This window comes from Theropithecus gelada, chromosome 18 (assembly GCF_003255815.1).
Source record: "Theropithecus gelada isolate Dixy chromosome 18, Tgel_1.0, whole genome shotgun sequence".
NCBI lineage: Eukaryota > Metazoa > Chordata > Mammalia > Primates > Cercopithecidae > Theropithecus > Theropithecus gelada.
The window spans coordinates 37,941,151-37,967,467 of NC_037686.1; the positions used below are offsets into that span (position 1 = coordinate 37,941,151).

Sequence of the window (26,317 nt, forward strand, 5' to 3'; positions counted from 1 at the left end):
CACTGCTCCTAGGGTCAGAGGGGAGGGTGGTGAGGGGACAGCACTCGGCCCTCCCCAAACCCTCTGAGCTGCCCTTGGAGCCTGGCACTGTCCCTGTAAGAGGTCTGGGTGGAGCAGAGCTGCCTATCTTCCCCCACCTGCCCTCTCAGAGTACTCAGGCTCTGTCACTGGCAACAAAGACCAGACACGGGCTGAGTCAGCTCAGTGTCCGGCGGCACGGAGTCAAAGAGAGAAATGACCCGGAAGACTCGGTGTTTTCTTTTTTTTTTTTTTTGAGACGGAGTCTCGCTCTGTCGCCCAGGCTGGAGTGCAGTGGCCGGATCTCAGCTCACTGCAAGCTCCGCCTACCGGGTTCACGCCATTCTCCGGCCTCAGCCTCCCGAGTAGCTGGGACTACAGGCGCCCGCCACCTCACCCGGCTAGTTTTTTGTATTTCTTAATAGAGACGGGGTTTCACCGTGTTAGCCAGGATGGTCTCGATCTCCTGACCTCGTGATCCGCCCGTCTCGGCCTCCCAAAGTGCTGGGATTACAGGCTTGAGCCACTGCGCCCGGCCAGACTCGGTGTTTTCAAGACTGGACTTCCTGTGATAATGCAGGGCACAGCGTTCCATGAACATACTCTTCCCAGGGGCTTCTGACAGGCAGGCTGCAGCCTGCAGGCTTCCCTCTGTGGTCAATGCCCACCAGACTTTGAAGACAGCAGTGAGAGGAAGTGACTGGCAACTACCTTGGTGATCTCCTGGGTCCACCAAGAGCCCAACACACTTTGCCTGCTGCCAACTGAGGTTTAAAACTAGATGTAGCTACATGAGAAGAAACCGCCCAGGGGATAATCTATGGTGAAAGTAGGCCCTGCTTTGAGATGGAAATGACTTGGCTGGAGGCACCATGGGCTGAGCTTTCACTTGTACCTCACTGGTCAGACAGGACAAGAGAGCCAGGGTCAGGGGGTGCTTGGTCCCCCACCAGTCACAGAAGCCTCAGGCTGGAAGGCTCCTTAGCCAAGAGTCAAGCATCCTGGGTTTTGTCCCCAGTTCCAGTGCTGGCCACTAAGTCCAGCCCCACTCCTTCTTCAATAACAGCCCCTCACATTTCTGGGCCCCCTGTGATCCCCAAAGCCCTATAAGATCCCAGTGGGGGCCAGGCACGGTGGCTCATGCCTGTGTCACTTTGGGAGGCCAAGGTGGGTGGATCACCTGAGGTCAGGAGTTCAAGACCAGCCCACAAGGTGAAACCCCATCTCTACTAAAAATAAAAAACTAGCCAGGCATGGTGGCAGGTGCCTGTAATCTCAGCTACTCAGGAGGCTGAGGCACAAAAATTGCTTGAACCCAGGAGGCGGAGGCTGCAGTGAGCCGAGATCGCGCCACTGCACTCCAGCCTAGGCAACAAGAGCAAAACTCCGTCTCAAAAAAAAAAAAAAAAATCTCAGGGGGTTCTAACAGCCTAGGAGGTAAGACTGGAATTATTCTCATTTTAAAATGAGGGAAAGCCCCAGGGAGGAAAGAGAGCTTGTTACCAGAAAGGGGTCCCAATCCAGACCCCAAGAGAGGGTTCTTGGACCTCGAGCAAGAAAGAATTCAGGGTGAGTCCACAGTGCAAGGCAAAATCAAGATTAAGAAAGTAAAAAGAGTAAGAAAAAGACTGGGCATGGTGGCTCACGCTTGTAATTCCAGCACTTTGGGAGGCCAACGCGGGCGGATCACGAGGTCAGAAGATCGAGACCATCCTGGCTAACACGGTAAAAGCCCGTCTCTACTAAAAATACAAAAAAATTAGCCAGGCGCGGTGGCGGGCACCTGTAGTCCCAGCTACTTGGGAGGCTGAGGCAGGAGAATGGCATGAACCCAGGAGGTGGAGCTTGCAGTGAGCCGAGATCACGCCATTGCACTCCACCCTGGGCAACAGAGTGAGACTCCATCTCAAAAAAAAAAAAAAAGTAAGAAAATGGCTACTCCACAGGCAGAGCAGCCCTGAGGGCTGCTGGTTGCCCATTTTTTTTTGTTATTTCTTGATTATACGTTAAACAAGAGGTGGCAAAGAAAGACCAAGAGGGAAAACGGCTGTCTTCAGAAAAGAAGCATTTTCGGAGAAAGATCGTTTCTTTCACAGTGTCCCCACAAAGATGCCCACTGGTCTGGAGGCCGTTAACTTGGCTCCTGCAATAGAAGGAGGTGAGACAACCTGCCTCTAGGCCACTTTCCAACCCTTAAATCCTGTGGTTCCGTCTGATTTAAAAAGCTGCCAAGCTTAGACAAGGGTGAGGGAGACATACCCCACTCCCAGAAAGGCCTGTCCCCAAGGAATCCCAAATTGGTGTAATTCTCAAATGGAATGTGCAGACCCTTCTCCACACCGTGGCCCATTCAAAGTGCATCTTACAAATGTGAGTGAAAAATAACACTAAAGAGAACTCCCTGGGCATCCCATCACTGAAGGTGGATTTCCCCAGCAGACCATGACCAAGCTGGGGTTACACTGCCAGAAGCACCCCCACTCGCATCTCATTTGTGCAATTTTTTTATGGCCCTGCTCTTACCAAGCTCAAGGCCACATCACAGACCCTCCTGACTTCTCTGGGATCAGCAGGTGGCCTCCTGTCCCTGCCAATTCTTACATTCTCAAGTTAAAACTTCCCTTTGAAATTAGAGACCTCACCCATCGTGGTGAAAGGTCACAGAGTAAAGATTCTATCCATTACAAAGTTTCTCATATAAAATTTTTCTTATTGTGGTTTATGTGTGAAAAGACTATCAACCAACTTGCAAGAAACAATGAGACCGGCCCGCCATGTGTAAATTAAATTTGAATCTAGTTTATTTGCAGAATTTCACTTAACCAATTGTCATTTCTTCCTGTTTCTCACCACTATATAAAAACTTACCCTTTTTACAGGTATGAAAAATGCTGAACAATGAATAAGTAGTGAATATTGCACATTTAATGTCCAAAATAAAGCTGTCGTTTTTAAAGGTCACACTACATATGTGGGAAGAAAAAGAGTTGAACACACTTAAGAAGTATGTGTCTCCACATAAGTGATTTTAAACTATTGAAAGAAAAATGAATTCTAACTCTCAGTGCTCAATGAGAGATAGTACATCCGTACATTAAAAAATAAAACTTATAATCGACAACATTCCTTAGCAATTTCATTATCCCAAAAGAGGATCAGTAGTATAATTATTTTTTTTCAAGTGATTTTCATCAGGAATCAGGAACCTACCAGAGTGAAGGAAACCTCAAATACAGCTACTCCTGGACACTGATGCCTGAGGCATGCTGTGGAAACTGGACCAAAATGAAGTCTGCATTAGTAAGTCTAGAACTTTACCCAGCACAACCCAGACACAAATGCAAGATGGTAGAAGGGGATACTTCTTTTTTAAGCAACACACTTATTTTCCAACATTATATTCTTCACTTTGCTTAATAAGACAAAGTTAACTGATCAGAAAAATGATCAGCTACTATCTCAAAATGAGCTGTACAGTTGGCCCAAAATGAAGAGCAGGCAGTAGTAGAGGATTAAGGGCAAAGTGCCTTGTTGTTAGGCCTGTCATGAAGATGTGGGATGAAATCTGTCTCGGGCAACAACTGATGTTAAGCTGAGGTCTGCAGTCTCAACTTGCTGCTAGCTTAATGTGCCCCGCATGGGGCACAGCTACTGAAAGCTGATGCTGCCTAAGCATCTAGGGAATTACACCACTTGGACCACACTGGCGCGACTCTAACCCCAGGGCTGGGGCCAGAATGAGGTAAAGAAGGCACCACAGGTGTAAACCCAAGGAAGCACTCTCTTGGCACCTGCAGACAAGCACCAACTTAGATGTGTGCCTCGTTTGTCTCACCCTAGCCCTGGCCCTGCTAACCCGGGGCACACCCCTTTTAGGATAACATGGACTCATTTGGACACTTTCCCCAAATTGCAGCCCAGTTAGACATGATGGTGGAAAAGGTCTAACTAAAGACATTGCGGGGGAGACGGGTGTGGTGGCTCACGCCTGTAATCCCAGCACTTTGGGAGGCCAGGGTGGGCGGATCACAAGGTCAGGAGTTTGAGACCAGCTTGTCTCAACGGCTGGGTGAAACCCCGTCTCTATTAAAAAATACAAAAATTAGCCAGGCGTGGTGGCGTGCGTCTGTAGTCCTGGCTACTTGGGAGGCTGAGGCAGAAGAATAGCTTGAACCCAGGAGGCAGAGGTTGCAGTGAGCCGAGACCATGCCATTTGCACTCCAGAGCCTGGATGACAGACGAGACTCCGTCTCAAAAAAAAAAGAAAAAAGACACTGGGGGATTTAGCCTGGAGAGGACTAAGAAGTGAGGGATGGGGTGGAAGTGGTGTCAGACATGTGATAACAACTGAAAATATCTAAAAGTCTGCCTCAAGGAGAGGCAAGAGAACAGCCCCAGCCTGAACTGCTCTAGGCAGAACTACGACCAATAGGCAATGTAGAAACATCTGGGTTCAATAGAAAACAGAACTCCAGAGCCTGTCAACGGCAGCCTGGGCCTGCCCATCACAGGCTGGACCACCAGGCACCGGACAGGGGCGGAGGAGGATCCCTGCAGAGTGAGAAGGGCACTAGATGAACCTGAATGACCCTTCTGACTTTGAAAGTCTACAATTCCAGGACATTTGCTTCCTGCTCCAGAAGAAAGAATTTTAGGAATAAAAACTCAGTGAAAAAGTATATATCACCTTCATTTGAAAGGAACAAGGACATGAACACTCTCGGCTTGTATGACATGTACATGCTGATTTTGATGATGAACTGGGAGGAACAAAGAGGCTGTCACTTGGTTGAAAGGAAGTTAGGCTGGTCTATGGGTTTTCATTTTCTGGACTAGGCTTCCCCCAACGTCAAAGAAGGGAGAGACTCAGGCACACAACACCTGTGGGGCAGAGGCATGCGATGGCTGAGCCAACAAAGGGTGGTGAGACTAAGAAACGAGTCCTGCCTTGAAGCTGAGGTCCCAAGTGTGCAGGAGCTTTGGAAACATGTACAGGTGGGTCCCAACTCCACTGCTACTGTCATGCTGTGTAGACAACTGTGTAGGCACATCTGGCAGGACCTCCCTCCCTCTATGTCTGGTGTGTTCCAGCATCCTGCCCTTCACTTGTTCTATTAATAGGCAGTGGGGCGACATGATTCAGGGATGCAGCCTGCCTCTGCCACCCACCTGTGCGCTGCAGCATGGGGAGTGACGGAGAGGGAGAGAGATGTTTTTCATGGCAACCAGAATGCTGCCCCCTCCCGAACCCAGGAAGCAGTTAGACATCCTCATTTGGTCCCAATGCCACTGTCGGCCACCCTGCGGTGAAGTCTGGAGCCCGCAGCCGTTCACCCTCCACGCTGCTCAGTCCACAAGGTCTTGGTCTTGCTTCATTCCAATATTGATGTGCAGCACCCATCACTGATTCTGAAACCACAGCCTCATGCTCTCTGGAGGCCAACAATTTTTTCAAGCAGAGGCTCCCTACCCCTGCAAGCCAATGGGCGGGCTGGTCTCTCTGCCGCCCTTCTTTCCCAGGAGGCTACAGCAGCATGGCCATGTCTGAACCATCTCAGTGTCTTTATAGCACGTTCCTAGCCCAGAGTTTCCCATAGAAACCTAGGAGTTGAGTCAACCTTCCAAGGTTAAGCAAGAAAGAGTTAAAGAGGAAGCGCTTTCACTGACCATCTCTGATGATTAATGAAGTTCAATGTCAAATAAATTAAATGACATCAGGCGTAACAACCTACAGCAACTTTAGCAGCTGAAACACTTTATAAGATAGTGTGATATCCCTATAATTTGGTTTTTAACCAGTTACAACCAAAGATTGATTTTATTTTTTATAATATTTACAGACCAAAAACATTATACAGATTAATCATAATTTTCTTTAAAATATGCATACTGTCACTCAAAAATTTCACATCCTAGGATAGCAATAATTATATCCTCCTCAAAGAAAACACAAAATATTTCCAAACAAAAATCAGTGTTGCCAGATCAGACTATTAAACTGTCCACAGCTTGTCAAATTTTCTTATACACAGAACAAGATGACTAATTTTGAAAACAGAGAGAAGCAAAAATAAGAAAAGCGGAGACAGGTCCCTCTGAGATGGACATTTGGTGGCCTGTAAAACTCAAGAGACTGGACAGGATGTTCTTTATCAAAGCTGCAAAGCGTTGTCTGTGAGGAAGAATCGTTCCATCCAACTAAAGAAATTCAAAGTAAAGAAAAGCTCCTACCAACTTCCCAATCTGGGGGGAAGCATTCCACAGGGACATTTGAGGAGAGATTAGCACTCTGTTAACTACATCCCTATACCCCATAAACGTTCTTGGTGGCTTTTTAGACATTTTTAGGTAAATATTCTTGGGCTACAAACTACCCATACACAAAGACATACTAAGCCAGCTGTGCAGGCAAAATCCATGTAGAGCTGACAGAATGAGGAACGTGATAACAGAAGTCAAACTGTTCATTCCCAGGAAAATAACATGAGCAAGAAGATGGCCACAGAACACGGCAAAGTTACACACAGGCTTTGGTAATGAATGAACTGTCAGCAACAGAAGGCACGTGGCTATTGAAAAAAAGCCAAATTTCAGTAGATCTCCTGACCTGACCCAGTTTCCACAGACAAGTGTTTCAGCAGACAAGTGGCTTCATCTGAGTTTAAATATGAAGTTAAAAAACAAGCAGGGAACAGAGAATGAGGTCTTCAGTCTCCGTCAGTCTCTGTCTCCTGACAGTGAGCCTTTCAGATATCAAACGTGGTGTCTATCAAAGGGTGCAAACTTAGGTGTCGACAGGGGCAAGTGATGTGAATGAGGCTAGGGTCAGGGCCCGAGGGAATGCCTGGACTCTCCTGACTGGAGAGAGGCAGCCCTGTCTGTATGCCTCACCAAGTGGACCAAACAAAACACCTGTGTGAAACATGCTCCTCCCAGACTGCCAGCTTGCCACCCTGATTCAGACAGGCAGCTCCTTTTCCATGAGGACACATGGCTGGATGGAAATGGACTTGTCATCATCTCTACTGCCCACTATAATCATGATCAATGGTCATATTTTACACATGACCCACTTTAATGAACTCAGCATTTTTATCTCCCTTCTGAGAAAAACGATACTTTAAAACTATTGTATCTCCCCACATTTGAGAAATGCAGAAATTTTTGAAATTGACTTTTTTACTTTGGAGGAGCACAAATGGGGTTTAAAAGTAAGGGTACTATGTGACTTCCAAGGTTGTCAGATCTGGAACACTTACATAAAACAGAGACAGAAGTGGAAACATACAAAGAACTCCATCTGGAGGTCTTGTGAGATGACTGGGACATTCCGCAACTCTGAGTGGCTCTGTACCCAAGTGGAACTTAGTAAGTTTCTCTTGTGGATAAATATAAAAACTGAAAGAGTCTCCAGAAGGTCTTAAGAGCTGAGAAAGCACGCGCGCGCGCGCGCGCACACACACACACACACACACCCCCCCCTCAGAATTATCTAATATCTAATGCCTCCCAACTTGCATCTCAGTCAACTACACATGGGCTGAACTGAGCTCTACAGTGAAATTGAGCAAAGTTACTTGTGCAACAGGAAAGTTAAATGTAAACATAAACAGCAATGGGTTTTTCAAGAGCCTCAGTGCTACTATCGTATGTGGTCCAAATAATGCACTTCTGGATACAGACAGTTAACGAGAAGAGCCAAGAAGCTTTTCCCATCTTGAAGGCAATGGCCAGGATGCCTTATAAATTGGGTGGCTTGCAATATTTGATCCTGGTATTCAACATACTGCTTACTTGATGACATGGATTCAAGAGCATTCAGAGCCTAAAAGACATGGAAGACGAGAGGGTTAACTCCATAGAGGCACATAATGTGACTGCCAGAGGTGCAGCACACCCATTATTACTATGTACTTCAACTGTGAGCCTTGTGGGAAGGAGCCCTACAGAACTGAGGTCAGGAGTCCAAAAGGCAGGCATTGATTAATTTAACCACAACCAGAAGGAGGCCAGCAGCCAAAGCCTCTGTGACCTTTGCAGCATCCCACACCCAGCCTTCCCTGTTTCTGTTCTGTGCTGTTTCCCACACTTGCCTTACCAAGAGCCACTGCTGTGGCAGGCTGCTCTTGTTGCTGGGCACCTCACCTGCCACACCCATTTCTAAAGCCTGCCCTGTTCTCATTCTCCCCAGTCCCACCTGGGGGGTCCTCCCCACCAGAATGTCCACTCCCTCCGTTCCTAGGGCCCAACTGGAAATCCCAAGCACCAGCCTCATCTTGCTAAGGTGAAATCTGTTCAATCTGCTGTTGGATATGTTCCTAGATTATGAGATAATGTTATATGAAACTGTCTAACGGAAAGGAATTCTAGAGGAACCAGTTGCTAAGTGCTGCCAAGAGTAAGTGAGGTTGTTAAATCTGCCAACAAGCATGAAGTACATAGGTTCCTCCCGAATCCTTCTGACAAATGACACAAAATTATGGCAGAAACTGTTTCTATTCCTCTCTTCAGAGGAAGAAGGAGAGAAAAACATTCTTTGACTCCAGAATTTTGATTATTCCTTTCTTCATAGTAGGAGAAGAGAAGGGGAAGAGACTGTATATAGAGAAAACAAAAAATCAACAGTGGCCCTTGATTTTTAGGTGGGGAGTTTCATTTTCCAACGTGACAAACTCATCCACCCCAGGATTCTGATGGTGTTCCCCTCCTCACTGGGGGACATCCCCCACCATGAAGTGCCCCACCCCCTCCTTGTCCCTTTTACAGAAACCATTGCACTAGAAAATATGTATTAAAAGATGGAATGTGGTTGATTCAAAAACAAAAAGAAGTGATTTTTTTGAGGATGATAAATAAACCGGAATTTTAGAAATTAACTACCAGGAGGGCTGTAGATGGAAGTCTTTAGGTTGAAAATAAACTGAAGGTATCTGGGCACCAAATTAGGAGCTATGTAAACAGAGTTCAATTTAAGAATAGGAATCAATTGGGACAGGCATTTCCCATGAACCACAGTGTCTCTCTGTCTCTCTCCCTCTCCTTTCCTTCTTTAAATTTCGTCCCCCAAACAGTCTACTTTGACAGTTTGCCTAAGAATAACCATTTTCTAAAAAGACAACTTTCTTCAAATCTGAATATCCTGATGACAAATATGTATGGGACATGCAGGGAGTCATCAGTCTAAGTCTAAAGAAATGAAGACAAAGAGGCCAGGCCTGGACAGCCCAGAACCCCAGTTAAAGCAAGAAACTGATGCTCCAGGTACTGGTGGCCACAGGAGACGTAGCCTTCTCAAATACACCCTGCATCTCACTGACTGCACAACCTGCCCTCAGGATTTTCATCTGCCCACTGGGATGTTTCATGTAAGGCAACAGGGGATTCAAACAGCAGCTGTCTAGGCAATGAGTGACAACTATCAGCTATTTAATAAGCCCAGATCCCTGTGAAGAACCTGTTACTTATTCTGTCTGATCCGTGCTCTTAATAACCAAGATCTGACATTGCACGTGGCTGGCTTAAACATGAAAAAGCTGCCCCAGCAGAGGAGCTCAGGTGTTTAAGCTCTGACCACTTACAGAGACAGCCCTGCAGAGTGGGGAATGGGAGAGGCCTGGAGCCAGACTGGCCAGTATGAATTCCAGCCCCAACACTTACTAGGTGTGTGATTTGGGACAAATTACTTAGCCTTTCTCTATCTCTCTTTCCTCATCCAAAAAACCAGGATAATATTTCCTAGCTGGATGCAGTGGCTTATGCCACTTGGGAGGCTGAGGGTAAGAGGATCGCTTGAAGCCAGGAGTTTGAGACCAACCTCAGCAACAAAGCGAGACCCAGTCTCTACAAAAAAAAAATTTTAATTAGTCAGGAGTGGCAATGCATGCCTGTAGTCCTAACTACTTGGGAGGCTGAGGTGGGAGGACTGCTTGAGCACAGGAGTTCAAGGCTGCAGTGAGATATGATCACACCATTGCACTCCTGCCTGGGCAACAGAATAAAACCCTGTCTTAAAAAATAAAATAGTTTCTGTGCTATAGCATTGCTATGAGGATTAAATGAGTTAACGCTTTAACTCATTAATATTGGTCGAGTTAAAACTTGTAACAGTACCTGGCACAGAGGAAGGACTCATGAATGCTGATCATCATTTTTTACTGTGCACCTTTGTACCTGGCCAGCATGTCCATAGGTTATAGGAATGTGACCTTCCATGTGTGTAGAAGAAGCTGTCATTTCTAGCTACCATTCTGCCCATGTTAGGTTATTCTAGCATCAGTCAACAATAGTCAACCTTCAGACTCACAAAACAGGAACTACTTTCTTGGTTCCAAGCTAAAGCTCAGCTAATTTCCATCCATTCCAACTGTAGCCACATCTTCTGTGCAAGATCCCAGTCCCCAGCTCCAGCCCCTGCTCCAGCCCAAGCAGGTGGCGGATAAGTGCATATTCACACTTATCAGAACCAAATTTAATCCTAGACAGACTTTCATGTGGCCTCACTTTTCTACAGTGACAGTAACAGCAATCTAGACAACTGCCTACAAAAATTTGGAGGTGGGCACGTGAAACCATTTTCCAATAAGTAAGGCACATGAAAGAGAACAGTGTGCTACCACCACAGAGCATCATGTCATAATGGGCACCGCCTACAGCTGCCACCTCCCTGCCTTCTAGGGAAGATGTGCAGGCAAACTTCTAACCCTTCATTGTAAATACTGACCTGCTGAGCTTTGGGAGTCAGATGTAATTCAGAGCCAGGCTTCAAACGGATCTGATCTTCCATAGGAACCTGAACTGAAAGGAAGGCAGCCATGCTTCGGGCAACCACTCGGAACCTTAGGCATTAGGGAGAGGTCAGAAGAAGTAAATGGCTATTAAAGTAAGCATTTTGAAATAAACACCATATTCTCTATGACAAAACAACACTAACACATTTCCAGATCGACTGTGTTGTTCACCTTCTCAGGAAAATCTTAAAATATGATCAAGAAGAAGTTTTATCCATTATCACCATCCAAACAATATATGTATAAATCAGATTCAAGAATGAAACTGTTGGCAAAGATGTGGAATAGCTGGAACCCTTGCACATTGCTGGTGGGAATGTAAATGGTGCAGGCACTAGGGAAAACAGTCTGGCAGTTCCTCAACAAGTGAAGCATAGAGTTACCATAGGACCCAGCAATTCCGCTCCTGGGTATACACCAAAAAGCTAAAAACAGATGTTCTAACAAAAACGGGTACACAAATGCTCATAGTAGCATTATCTGCAATAGCCAAAAGGCTGAAACAATCCAAATGTCCATCAGCTAATGAATGGATAAACAAAATGTGGAATACAAAAGAATATTATTCGGCCATAAAAACAAATGAAGTACAGATACATACTACAACATGGATGAACCTTGAAAACTTTATGTTAAGTGAAAAAAGTCCAACATAAGCAGCCACACATTATATGATTCCATTTATGTGAAATGTCCAAAATAGGACTGAATATATAAAGTCATAATGTCAATTAGTGGTTGCCAGAGACACGGGGGTTGAAGGGAATAGAGGTGACTACTTAATGAGTGTAGGACTTCCTTTTGGAGTGATAAAAATGTTCTGAAGCTAGATTGTGGTGATGGCTGCAACAATATTGTGAATGTTTTAAATGTCACTGAATTGTGCATATGAAAATGGTTACCGTGGAAAGTTTTAAGTTATGTGTATTTTATCACAATTAAAAAAAAAAAAGAATAAAAGACACAAGCCAAATTTAAGTAAAACAAAATCACGCAGTCCTGCTATCTTCTACCTCAAACCAAGAAACATGATGTTAACTGGTTTGGAATGAGTGAGTCCCAATACAACACCACAATGGGCTATTCCACAAGAATGCTGACATCATCAAGTTTGCAAATTCTTTTCAACACCGACAAGGGCTTAAAAAGAAAACCATGACGTAAGCATAATGAGAGAAAATGGGAAGCTAATGGCAAATTCTTCCATGCCCTGGGATTTTTTGCAACAAAAATCCAGACTTGTTTCTCATTACTTATCCTTCTTACCAACAGGCCTTTTATTTGTTTTTTCTTTTTTTTTTGAGACAGTCTTGCTCTGTTGGCCAGGCTGGAGTGCAGTGGTGTGATCTTGGCTCACTACAACCTCTGCCTGCTGGGTTTAAGCAATTCTGCTTCAGCCTCCTGAGTAGCTGGGACTACAGGTGCTTGCCACCACACCCAGCTAATTTTTGTATTTGTGTTTGTATTTTTATTTATTTATTTATTTTTGAGACAGGGTCTGACTCTGTCACCTACGCTGGAGTGCAGCAGCATAATTTCAGCTCACTGCAACCTCTGTCTCCTGGGTTCAAGCGATTCTCCCACCTCAGTCTCCAGAGTACCTGGGACTACAGGCATGTAGCACCATGCCCGGCTAATTCCTGTATTTTTTGGTAGAAACGGGGTTTTACCATGTTGGCCAGGCTGGTCTCGAACTCGTGACCTCAAGTGATCCGCCTGCCTTGGCCTCCCAAAGTGCTGGGATTACAAATATCAGCCACCACGCCCGGCCACCAACAGATCTTAACCCAGCTTGACTACTGAACAGTTCACTAGACTGAGTCCCTCACAGGTTCTGGGTTTCCCGGTTTCCCTGAACCCATCAAGTACCCACCTGACTTGGCTTTTAAACTAAGCTTGCATACCATCCATGACTGGTTCCAAACCAAAAAGAAATCAGTAGTGCAGTTAGGTTACAAAATCCAAACACAACAGGAGATACTATTAAAAATACTGTTTGAACTGAAAATTTTTTTAAAAGGTAAGAAAAAATTAAAAATGCTTTTTAGAATATAAAGATGTAATCAGGCTGTGTTTTCTTTTTTTTCCATTAATCTCTCTGGAGAACCTAGATCCTAAGTCAAAAAACCTACTAAAGTATCACAACCTGTAAGTAAGTACAGATGTCTGAGGCCTGTTTAGAAGAACAGTGTTAGAAAGGCGCTTCCTTACCTGTTAGACAAGGGCGACTTCCGGCCCAACCCAATCGCTCCCAGGATCCCAGAGCTGAGCCTCTCCTCAGCCACGAGGTTCTGCCTGCTCTGAACCATGAGCAGAATTCGAATGACAGATTCTGTCAGGACGGAGTCATTCTGCTCTGTCTGAATGAGGGAGAGCTGAAGGACTTGGTGCCACCACAAAAACAGCTTTGCCTCTTCCTCCACGGAGCTAGGGGAGGCACCAGAGGAAAATAAAATATAGAAGTAAATTTTTTCCACTCCGATTTAACTGCAAGTCCACATCAGAGTTTTAAGGATAGAAGACATTCAATACTTCAAAAGCATAGGCTAAAGGCTGATGTAAATAGAGCAATGGGATTGCAACCGCCGCCATCTGTGGAACATCTACTACATGCCACCATGATGAACTTCGTGTTCTTCCACTTCATCCTCATGACAGCCCTATCAGGTAGGGGTTACTATCTCCACTGAACCGGTAAGGAAACTGATGCTTGGCGTTTCAATGCGCCAGTTTTAGGAAACAAAAAATCTGCTCAGATGATTAGCCCATTAATTAAGAATCTTTCCAAAACAACTGTCACCATACCTTAAAACCTTATTTTGTATGCACCACTTGGTTCTGTGTACTTAAAGCTACACTTAAGCTCTAAATTCCAAGTTAACCAAATACAGCAAGTTTGATGTAACAGCCTGAGGGCCAACGTACCTTGGGTACACCTGTTCCAGCCACTTGCTTAAGATGAGCAGCACTTTCATTTCGTTCCTTAGAGTCTGTTCGCTGTTTAAACACTGAAGCAGGTAGACGTAAAGAGTCAAGTAACTGCCCAGGGTGAGGCACTCCTGCAGGAACTCTTCCATGGTGAGCTCGGGAACCTGAAGGGATACCAGAATGGGCCCCCATCCTGAATTCTGATTGAGAGGGCCTAAGAACATGAAGAAGAGACATTAAGATATAGGCAAGAATCCAATTACTTGACAACTCCAGCAAATACTTTCACTTTAAGCTTCATGATTTTTTTTTTTTTTGACATAGCAACCTATGAGATAAGCTTCATGTCAAGACAACATTTCTTACAGTGAAGGCTACAAAAGTCAAATATACCTCAGGGCTCAGACTGGGGAGCCCTTGGGCCAGATGCTTGTCCCCAGCGTAGCCACCAGAAAGGTTTAAAAAAACAGAATTCAGGGCTGCATACGTATAAATCACCTTTCTATCACATTATGATCCTTAAAACCACATGTAGACACTGCCTGTCCTGATCAGCTAAGAGGTTTAACTTTAATACCCTTTTTAAGAACATATGTACACTTACGCTTTCCCACGGGAAACTCTTATCACTCAATCTGTGAGATGTTTTAGTTATCAAAGCTTAGTTTACCTCATGTATTGAAACTTTGATTTTTAGGAACACAGATGAGTTTGGAATAGCAGTGTTATTCTAATGGTCTCCACTCTTTGGGGAAGGGAGGGTGGGCTGGCATGGTGACATGCACACCACCTCCATGGGTGGGCATGTGCTGTTCATGGGGAGTCAGGACAGGGCAGATGGCAGGTTGTGGGCACCTCCTGGATCCTTGCTCTGATACCCTCCTTCTCACCCCTCTTTTTCTCCCACTGACTGCAGTGTGATGTGGTATCTGGATATCAGAGGTGAGAAGTGCTGTTCTCAGCAATTCTTAATCAGACTAAGCTGCTTCCAGAGTCTGAGAGTTTAGAGGTAGGCAGTAAAGCAGATTTTTAAAAAGGAGGGGTGACAATGAACGAGCCCTTCATAATGCTTTAAAAGGTCTGATAAGCAGCAATTTTAAAAACTTCTATGAAAACTCCTTTTACCAAAAGTGACAAAAACAGGGAAAATTAACCTCATGAACCATGGTATATAGCATTTGTTTTGAGGACTATGACTTGGCCTGTGACACAACACAATTTGCACGTCATAACAGGTTGGTCTGACCCTCCAAAACCAATGTGAAGTGGATTAGAGCTTCTCTCCCTTGAAACGTGATTGTACTAACAGACACGGCCACAGGTTCTCATGCTAACTGCAGATCTTTATGAAAAATACATATATTCAGAAACATCCACAACATTTGCAGAGCAGAAAATTAGAATGACACATCCCTCACTGGGAAGAGTCTAGAAAGATATCTCCTGATGACAATGCTTTCATCTTTCTGGAAAAGACCAATACAATGGAGCGTAAGATGACCTCCTCTTACTTTCTTTGAAGTAGGCAGTGATGCAGGCTTCCGTAGTCTCAGCCATGTGGCGGACGGACGCCAGGCTCTGGCAGGCTGCTGTTAAAAGGGGCAGCACCACCAGTCCATGCATTTTTTGGCCAATCCAGGTCCGGATACTGCCCCGAAGGAACTCTGCCGTTGGAATAGTTGCGTTGTTCATCATCATCAGGACTTCCATAAAGAGGCTGCTGAGGGCCATGTGGCGGGTCTGGCTTTCCATATCTGAAAGGAACATAGAGACACTCAAGAATGGCTGCCAGAAAGGTGCTATCCATGTGATCAGGAGAATAACAGTACTTCAATCTTAGCTGCTCTCCAGGGAGATACTCTCCAGTGCTAGTAGCTGACTGCAAGGGACCAGAAGGAAGGCTCCGGATGGTGTTGAGTTTGTACAGATAGTATGTGGCACACAGTTTCTAAGAGTAAAAGCAGGAACTACTGTGAGTTCCCTGGGTACAGCAGCATAGCAGAGCAATACCTTAATAAACAGACAAATCTGAAGCTGGTGTGAAAGAGTAACTTATCAGAACATGCCTAGTCAGTCTTTATTTTCCAGCCTTTGCTCATGGAAAACCAAATACGTAGATCTCACCAGTCATTCAGTAAACCAAGAGCAACAGTACCCACTATCACTGCCATCACTGTCAATATTCTAGGGTGATTTCCACACATTAAAGGTTATTACTTAAAACTAAATATAAATGTAAGGAAAAATCTTAGCAAAGCGTCCTAACAGCAGCTGTTTTATTTCTTTGTTTTTTAAATAAGGAAAGTAAGCCGACTGGTAATTTTTCAAAAAAGTTGGAGGTAAAAAGAGAGGAATTCAAGAAAAAGAACAAATTCATTTTACAAGAGAACTGCAAATAAGAGAAGGTCACTGAGGTAGATTCCTTCTTCACATTCAAAAACAGAAAATATATTTTACTGAGAGTTAACTGGAATAATTACGACAACTCTTCTAGCTCTCCCTAAGCTGGGTACATTTTTTTTTAAGAAGTAGAACTGTAGCTTTCACACCACAAGGATTCAGTATTTATGTCAACAGGAAGGGTAAAAAGTTGAGAGATCTTATTCATCGCATCTATCAAAGCAAATTCATCTACTTAAGCAGGGTTAAATAAACCTCACTTAATCTTTCTGTACGACCTACTTACCGTCAAGCAAGGACTTAAAAAACAAGTTTGAGAGAGATAATAACAGTATGTCTGTCTATTTCTTCATATATTTCCATGGGTACAAATATTCTTGGAAATAAAGGCTCATCTCTGAATTTCAACTGAATAGCAATTTAAATTTTATCTCTTAATTATGACTAATAGGAATAGATTACTACAACAGACCCCAGTCTCTCCCATTTCTGTTCATCATCAACAGGGCTCTCAAATCTTTTCCTAAATACCATATCTGATCCTATCACTCTTCTGACGAAGATCTTTCCAGAATACCCTTCTCCCCTTTCCCTGGCCAGCTATTATTCAACCCTTCCTGTTCAATCACATCTGACCAACTCTGGAACAGTTTCTCCAGCATTGCTTGCTGATACTTCTTTTCCATAAGATTCACTGAATGTGGCTGACTTGCCAGGCTGATGCTAAAATTTTAGATGCTATCTCACCTGATACAGTATCTACATGAAATAAGTATGATTATTAACAACATCTAGCACTGTTTCATGTTTATTGGTCAGCAAGATATTTTCTTTTACAGAATGTCGTTTCAAGGGTCTTGTCCATTTTTTTCTACTAAGTTGTCTTTTTCTTCCTTGTTTTATCCGGTGTGACAATCTTAATCATTCACAGTTACTATAATTAATTACTGACGTAGCTGGGTCTAAGTCTACTGTCTTCCTGTATGTATCCTATTTGTCCCTCCTATTCTACATTCCTTTTTCTCTCTTTTGCCTCTTTTAGATTATTATTCTATTTTTTCCCTGTTTCAGCTTGAAAACGAAATCCTCTCTTAAAATTCTCATAGTGGTTATCCTATAAATGAAAACATGCATTCCTGATTTTTTGAAGTCTGATGTTAATTGGTTCCCAGATGATGTAATGGCTTTGGAACATTCTAATTTCATTTCTCCACTGTTGCCATAACCCAATAAGCCATTTCTATTATTATTGTTGCATACAGTCAGATTTCATTTAGATTTACCCACACATTTACCAGTTTCATTGTTCTTCATTCTTAGTTTCTTACTATTTATTTTCTCTTTATTATTTCCTCCCTTCTACTGCCTTTGATTGTTATTTTGCTGTCTTTTTAAATAACTGTTTAATGTTTTTTAATTTTTACCTTTTAAAAAAGTCTATGATGAGCATTTATGGCCCTAAAAGTAACTGATATGGTTTGGATCTGTGTCCTCACCAAATCTCATGTTGAACCGTAGTCCCCAATGTTGGAGCAGAGTTTAGTGGGAGGTGGCTGAATATGGGGGTGGGTCCTTCATGAATGGTTTAGCACCATCCTCTTGGTGCTGTTCTCATACTAGAGTTCTCAGAGATGTGGTAGTTTAAAAGTATGCAACATCTCCTCACTCATTCTCTCTCTTGCTCCTTCTCTGGCCATGTGGAGTGTTACTCCCATTCTGTGTTCTGCTGTGATTGTAAGTTTCCTGAGGCCTCTCCAGAAGCCAAGCAGATGGCAGCATCATGCTTCCTGTACAGCCTCTAGAACCATGAGTCAATTGAACCTGTTTTCCTTATAAATCACCCAGTGTTGGGTTTTTCTTTATAGCAGTGTGAGAACAGGCTAAATCTGCATCCCACAAATTTTGATGCACTGTATTTTACTATTCAGTTCTAAGTATTTTAAATTTCTATTATGATTGTTCCTTTGGCCATCAGTTATTTAAAAGTTTGCTTCTTAATTTCCACAGTGTTTTTCCCTCTAGTTCTATTTAGTTACTGATTTTTTTTTTTCCCTATGTCATACAACCTCAGGGCAGAAATACACAGAGATGAACATCTGGCTTTTACAAAGTTTTCTGCCTTACAGTTCTATTTATCTGATATTAATATAGCTATGCCAGCTTTCTATTTTAATATTTGCCTGATATAATCATCTTATGGAATGCTTTCTATATCCTTATGCTTTTGATGTATTTCTTATAAACGGCTTAAAGCTAAATGTTTTTGGTTATTAATCTACCTTAACAATCTTTGTCTTTTAACTTGAGCATTAGTACCTTTACCAACACATTTGAATTTTATCATTTTATTCCGGTTATTTTTCTCACTTTCTCCATGCTTCCTTTCTTGCCTTCTTTGGACTGAACATACTTTGGCCATTTCTTTTTATCTCCCTCTATTGACTTGGAAGTTGTACATTTTAATTTCTATTCTTTTGGTTAATTTCTTAAAGTTGTTAATATTCATACTTTATCAAGGTATAATCTCTTGACCCACTAAACAGTAGTAGAACCTTAGAACACTTTTAACTCAACCTCCTTTCTAGCATGCTTCAGTATTTTCTTTAGTGACATCTACTGGGACAAACACTCTCAGGGCTCAATGAAAGTATGGTTCTTTACCTCATCTTCTTCATTAAAGGGTGGCTTTTCTTAGTTTACAATTCTAGGTTATGAGTCATTTTCTCATAGCACATTGAAGTTGTTATCTCACTGTCTTACAGATTCTTTTATTGATATTGAGAAGTCAGCTGTCAGTCTAAATGTTGCTCCTTGGTAGGTAATCTGCCTTTCCTTCCTGGATATAAAGGGTTTTGTTTTGTTTTGTTTTGTTAGTTTTGCCACTGGTGCTTCTGCAGGTTCACTACAGTGTATACAGGTTTGAATTTCTTTCCATATATCCTGCTTGGGATTTGCTGGGTTTACTGAATTTGAGGATTGTTGTCTTCATCAGTCCTGAAAATTTTCAGCCTTACTATCTCTTCAGATATTGCTTCTCCCCAGTTAAGTATCTCCTCTCCTTCTGGAATTCTACTTGGATAATGGGATGTATATTTTACCTTCTCAGCCTATCCTCTATGCCTTTTAACCTCACTTTCACATTATTTTTGTTTGTTTTAGAGATGGGTTCTCACTATGTTGCCCAGGCTGGAGTGCAGTATTCAGACACAGTCATTGCACACTGTGGCCTCGAATTCCTGGCCTTAAGCAATCCTCCTGCCTCGGCCTCCATGCCCAGCTCACTTTTACATTCCTTCTCTGTTTCTCTGTGCTGCAATCTGAGTATTTTCTTCAGTTTTATTTTCCAGTTTACCAATTTTCTCTTCAGATGAGTTTAATCTACTGTTGAACTTATCTATTAACTTTATTATAATCTTTATATTTTTCATTTCTAAAATATATAAATCTCTCAAATCTGCATATTTCTACAATCCCTTCTTCTTACTGATATCTTCAATCCTCTCTTATTTCAGCATATAATAAAAATATCTTTTTGCTTACTGTACTAATTATTCCACTATCTTCAATCTTTTCATTTCTGATGCTGCTGTTGTTTTCTATTACTTTGCTCATGGTGTCTTGTTTCCTTTTGTGTTTTGTGACTTTTTTTACTGTGACTTTCTTGGAACTTTGAGGCTTGAGGTAAAGATGGGTTTCTCCAAAGAGGATCTATGGTTGCTTTTTGCAGTGGCACTGCCAACCCAGAACTACTCTAAATTCTTAGACTGAGGTTGTTGTTGTTATTATTGCTGTTTTTAATGATCTAGGTAGTCTGAATTCTTGCTTCAAAACCACATGAAGGTCAGCTTATCAATTCTCAAAACAGATATCTCTTTTCCTGCATAAACATTTAACCTAACAACATTTCCTACATAAACATTTAACCTAACAGCAAGGCCAAAACGGATAACTGTCTTTGCCTTCTTTTCACAAGAGGAGGTTTACTTCTAGATCATCTTTACAGTAAAAATGTCACCCTGTGGATTATGCATAGGATTTCCTTTTAGGCTCCCATCTTAGGCAGGCCCTGGGCTTTACCGCCTCCCCCTAATATCCAACATATTCAGCAAAACTCTTCAGGGTGACAGCAGCCTCAGAACTCCATCTGCCTTGATGGGTTTCTCCTTTCACTTAGGTTCTAGCCTCTGAGGTTTCCTTACCTTTTGGCCACTCCACTGATAAATTTAATTTCCAGTTTCTTGAAAACATTTCATCCAGCACCTAGTTTGTCTTCAGCAGGAGAGGCAGTCAGTATGTCTAGTCCACCAAACTGCCAGGAGCAGAAGTTCTCCATACACAGTTTCTTGACAAGTCTACAGGTGATTCTGAAGTGCACTCCCAGTTAAAAGCCAAAATCCCTAGAAATACCGCTCAATAAAAGGTCTCTGGTATCTCTTAATCATTAGATCCCATTGTCCAGCTTAACGGTCAGTCTCACCCATCACCCACCAGCATCTGCCAGTGTCAATCCTTCCCTACTGCTCAGTCCCTTGTGTCCAAACACCTCTCTGATCATTGCTTCTCTGGAAAGAGGAGTGCCAGTGTCCTGAACACCCTCCTGATCTCACAGTGCCTCACGCACAGCAGGAATGCATTGACTGAATGAATACAGGACTTCCGACTAGTCACTTACCGGGTGGGTTAAAGATAATGATATCGTCTAAGAGCTTAGACATTTCCTGTTCTAGGACTGCTAAGGTGATTTTTCCATTTTGTTCCAGGGTGCTGAGGAATTGAACCATCTGATGAGTAAAAGCTTGGCATTTTGGAACTGCATCCTGACAAAAAAAAAAAAAAATCATTCAAATGAATCCAAGCAAGGAGTGTTAATTACATATTTCCTGGGAGCATGGCACTGCAATGAATGCTTGGGTAGGGAGTAGAGGAGACAGAACAGGAAGCCACATGAACACTTAGTCCCACGTGGCCCAAGGGCCCTGAGTCTAGTAAAAGGCAAATCTATGGTAACACTTTGACCAGGGCCCATGTTTTCCCAAATTCTGGCAGAATACTCTTCCTTTTTTACTACAAGAATAACAACCAAACACTAACTACTTGCCAGACACTTTTCCAAAAACTTTTATGTTCATTATCTAATTCAATCCTCACAACACCACTTTGAGGCAAGGTACTTTTTTTTTTTTGAGACAGAGTCTCACTCTGTTGCCCAGGCTGGAGTGCAGTGATGGGATCTCCGCTCACTGCAACCTCCACCTCCTGGGTTCAAGCGATTCTCCTACCTCAGTCTCCCGAGTAGCTGGGACTACAGGCGCATGCCACCACACCCGGCAAACTTTTGTATTTTTAGTAGAGATGGGGTTTCACCATGTTGACCAGGCTGGTCTTGAACTCCTGACCTCAGGTGATCCGCCTGCCTTGGCCTCCTGAAGTGCTGGGATTACAGGCGTGAGCCACCGCGCCCAGCCTTTGCAAGGCACTATTTCTAATCAGATGAGAAAACTGAAGGACTTGCCCTGTCAGACCTCAAGCTCATATTACTACCCTCTCTCCCTCCCATTCTGCTGCCAATGACATTCAGATCATGAAACCAGCAGCTTGCTGGCAGCCCTCAATCCTTTTGACTTTTCGTCAACATGTGACATTGCTAGTAAGTAAAGGCTCTCCCAAAACGAGAACTCAACCCAAAAGATCTACAAGGCCAAAAGATGAGTATATGATAATACACATCCTCCAACTTCCTCTGCTGAGCACTTCCTAGGTTCAAGACTGTCCTTTGTAGCACTTATGCTACTACTAATCTCCAAGAACAGTCCCTGCCTTTTAAACTACCTCTCAACTTACCAGATGCTTCTGGCTGTCAGTAGGAATAGAAAGGCCCGCAGACACTTTCAGGAGCTTCATGATTAATTCAGCATAAGATTCTTTTGCCAGGATGATGGATGGTGGGTAATGGCTGCTGAAATAACCTAGCACACTCTGGTACGACACAATATCCACGAGATGCCATGAAAGTGAGCTTGTCTGTCCAAGAAGACTAAGTAAAGGTGAATCCTAAAAATAAAACACATATTCCTTTAGTTCCAGAGCCCCAATTTTTCCAGAAATACGTGTTGCTAACTAGTCTGTGGAATAACCACTAAGATGGCCTATGGTAAGCACAGAACAGTTAAAATATCAAGTAAGTATCTACTCGAGTTAGGGGTACTAGTGAAAGCAATAACCAAAGTCTTGGCAAAAACACATTCATATTAAGATGTATTGAGTATCTGGAACCCAGGTTCTTTTCTTTCAAATGAACTCTCTGTTCTGGTGGGACATGCCAAAATTGACTTCAAGAAGCATACAAGAGATTGAACTAGATATTAATGAGATGTAAAATAAAGCTGATTAATATATTCTAACTCAGTGTGGTTCTTTGTATAATTTAGAATCAGATAATGAGCTATCCAAGAAAATCAGGCATCTGGTTAAAGGTACATCTCATATGCCAAGCATCTGTTCACACTGATAGGGGCACTGGAAAAACAAATGAAAAACTATGACCTAGTAGAAAGCAAAGATCTAAGCAGCCTTGCCAAATGTTTGCCATAAGCTTCCCAAACTTACTGTTTGGTCTACCAGTTGAACTTCCTTTGCCAATAAAATCATCATGAAAAGGAGGCAGACAATCATGCTGCGGGTTTCTGGGTGGGGACTGGGATTCCAGGCATCAGAGAGCACACTAACCCAATTGACTTCACAGAGTACAGACCCCAAAAATAAGAAACAGCTCTTGGGGCTTCCTCGTTCCACCTAGAAGGAAATGAATTAAAATCAATGTGTTGCCTTGTGCTATCTATGTATCTGGAAAATGTATGTAAATTATTTCATAATTATGTTTTTAAAAAACACTTTTTCCCCAGATTATATCACTTACAATCCCACCTCCTAGAGATTTAGACTTAATATTTGTAATATCTCTCCTTCCACAATGTATGTGTGTATATTTTAGTTTGTCTGTTCAGATTTCAGCATTTATTCCAATCATTCTTAACAAGTGAGGAATGACCTTCCCTAACCCCAACCTGGGTGGAGAATCGCTGCCACAGTAAGTCACTGGAGCTGCAGGGAGTGTATCAGAATCCTCAGGTGTGCCAGGACAGGGCAAAGTTGAGATTTACTAGTCAGTAGTTCCCAAACTTAAGTGCGCATCAGAACTAAATGGAAAATGTATTAAAACAGACTGCTGGGCCTACCCCTAGAGCTTTTAATTTTGCACGTATGGGTTGGGAGCTGGAATGTGTAAGTTCCCAAGTAATGCTAATGTTTCTGTCCCAGGGACCACATTACTTTGAGATCTACTACACTAGTGTATATTATTTATATTGCCTTTTTTAAATTTTCTTTTTTTGAGATGGAGTTTCACTCTTGTTGCCCAGACTGGAGTGCAATGGCACAATCTCAGCTCACCGCAACCTCTGCCTCCCAGGTTCAAGCAATTCTCCCGCCTCAGCCTGCCAAGTAGCTGGGCACCCACTCCCACGCCCAGCTAATTTTTTATTTTATTATTTTATTGCTTATTTTTTATTTTATTTTTAGTAGAGACCAGGTTTCTCCATGTTGGTCAGGCTGGTCTTGAACCCCCAGCCTCAGGTGATCTGCCCACCTCAGCCTCCCAAAGTGCTGGGATTACAGGTGTGAGCCACCGTGCCCGGCCTATATTCCCTTTTTAATGTAATGTTGTATTATAACAATGTCTCCCCATTATTAGTCTTTACAATTTTTGATGACTGCATGTTTAAATTCTATTTAAAATATATTAGAGTGGCCGGGTGCAGTGGCTCACGCCTGTAATCCCAGCACTTTGGGAGGCCAAGGCGGGTGGATCACAAGGTCAGGAAATCGAGAGCATCTGGCTAACATGGTGAAACCCCGTCTCTACTAAAAACACAAAAAATTAGCTGGGCCTGGTGGCGGGTACCTGTAGTCCCAGCTACTTGGGAGGCTGAGGCAGAAGAATGGCGTGAACCCGGAAGGCAGAGCTTGCAATGAGCCAAGATCGCGCCACTGCACTCCAGCCTGGGTGACACAGCGAGACTCCATCTCAAAAGAAAAAAAAAAAAATAAGAGAATGAGGAACAGATGTACTACAAAGTATACAAGAAACCTCAAAGATCTCTTAAAAGCTATTTCAATACTTCTAATTTGTTTAAAATAAAACATGGCTACTCATGAATTTTTCCTTTCAATATGAAGATTAAAAGCTCTAGTCTATTTATAAAATCATGATCAATTGAATTTGGTGATGATTCATTTCTTCTCATTACTGTTATTATATTATGCTAACTACTAATTCTCTTCCTTTTAGAAAATGATTCTTCATTGTCCATTATAATCAGTTCTCTATCCTCACGCTCAACCCCACCAAAAAAAATATAGTTTATTATGCCAAGAAGACACAAAGAATTAAAACATCCCCAGCTTCTGGGGTGGTCAGGGTCATCTGCCATTAGAATAAAACTTCTAGAGACAGAGTCTACAGCATCCCTTAACAGGCTGTGCTACTATTTAGTCTGTCTTATAGTTAAAGTCATCCTTTTACTTAGTTAAAACTCCATCTTATAGTTCTTTAAACCACCTTTCTCTAGTATGGTTATAATGGTGATAAATATTTACTTAATGCCTGTCTCATATACTAAATCTAGCTATAAAATCATTCTTAAGTCTTCAGTTTCTCTAGAACAACTGCCCTCAGCTTTTCTTGCATTTCAGCTACTGAGGAGTGGCTGACAAGACAGCACAGATGGGCTTCCATTAAGGGCACTAAAAAAGTTAAGTACGTTTTGCTAACTGTCATAAATAAGTGTACATCTGTATCAAAGCACTTAAGGTGTCTCAGTAATAAATGTGATAGTAACAGTAAACACTAACTGATGAGACTATGAACAAATGAACTGAAACTACCATAAAAACCTAAGACAAGAGTGTAATTAAAAAAAAAAAAAAGAAAGAAAGAAAAGCAATAACAGCTCCAAATGCCTGACTGGTATGTAAGTTACACTACACTGTCTGTTTTCTGGTTTTTGTAACCATTGCTTCTACTGCAAAGACTCGCACATACTCTCTTTTTTCAGGTCATTTCAGGTCTGTACACGATTATGATGCATTCATCGGTTGTCACAATGCATTTTATCTCATATAATCAAATTATTCACTTGCATGACTGCTAAAAGAAACTAATAGCTTCAGTACCAATTTACATTTTGCTTTAATAGAACATTTAACAATACACAGTTGATGACACAAACTGTAATGACACAAACACATCAACAACAACCAAGATTAAGCATAATGGAGGCATTAAACTATGTACTCACACATGACAAAGCCTAGGGGATGACTGACATATTATAGATCAAATCTTTCTCTGGGTTTTAAAAATGGTCCTGTAGATGTGTTAATACAATGAAATGACTTCCATGGGACACTGTTTTCCACAAGCACCACCGAGGCAACACAGAATGTATTCACGGTCCACGCTGGCACACACTGCCACTATGCCTAACAACCACAGTGACCAGGCTGCTCCCTGGAAACCAGATCTCTCTAGGCTGCAACCCGGGGAGTGAAGGTCTTACTTTGAAGAAGGCCTCCATGAGCATCTGGTCAGGGTGCAGGTCCTTCCACGGCAGTTTCCGGTACGTGCTATGGAAAGTGTACAGAATGAACTCTGGCATTTTGGGTGCTGTACATGCTTCACAATAATGCATCAGGTGCAACCAAAGGGCTCCTTCATCACCTGGCAATAGCTTATCTAGAATTTAAAAAGAAAATAGAGCTGAAGACCTTTGGTTTACCTTTTTTAAAAAAAATGCAAATTTGAACCAAAAATCTAAAACCGAAGGTTCTCGTTATTGACCCAATTTCAGATTTTCATGTGGGGAGAGTGGTTAAGGGGACTACTGGCAGATTAGTAATAAAGAATGGCACTTCATTTACCCACCTGGGTAACTGGAGTGAGCAGACGCTCATTTTAAGCTTTTCTTTAAAATTTCTAAATATATGGCTTTTTAACCGAAATATGCTCCTACAGCCTGCTGCCCTCAGTATGTATTCAGCTTTACATATTTAGTGCTTCATTCATTTGGCACTCAGGAGAGATCCAATATTCCCCAAAAAGAAATGTTCCATTTTTTAAAAGAAGA

At 42.6% G+C, this 26,317-nt stretch overlaps 1 protein-coding gene across 1 annotated transcript in view; it reads right to left on the bottom strand.

The window, feature by feature from the left end:
- Positions 1-2,921: 2,921 nt before the first annotated feature.
- EPG5 (ectopic P-granules autophagy protein 5 homolog) overlaps positions 2,922-26,317 on the bottom strand; it is a 131,137-nt gene continuing 107,741 nt past the window's right edge. Inside the window, exons 36-44 of the mRNA XM_025365545.1 lie at positions 25,751-25,926; positions 22,740-22,925; positions 21,975-22,184; positions 20,806-20,950; positions 15,245-15,487; positions 13,731-13,947; positions 13,017-13,232; positions 10,739-10,853; positions 2,922-7,843 (exon numbers count right to left, since the gene is read on the bottom strand). Of these exons, the coding sequence (XP_025221330.1) occupies positions 7,661-7,843; positions 10,739-10,853; positions 13,017-13,232; positions 13,731-13,947; positions 15,245-15,487; positions 20,806-20,950; positions 21,975-22,184; positions 22,740-22,925; positions 25,751-25,926 (1,691 nt within the window). The 3' untranslated portion in view covers positions 2,922-7,660. The remainder of the gene's footprint in view (positions 7,844-10,738; positions 10,854-13,016; positions 13,233-13,730; positions 13,948-15,244; positions 15,488-20,805; positions 20,951-21,974; positions 22,185-22,739; positions 22,926-25,750; positions 25,927-26,317) is intronic.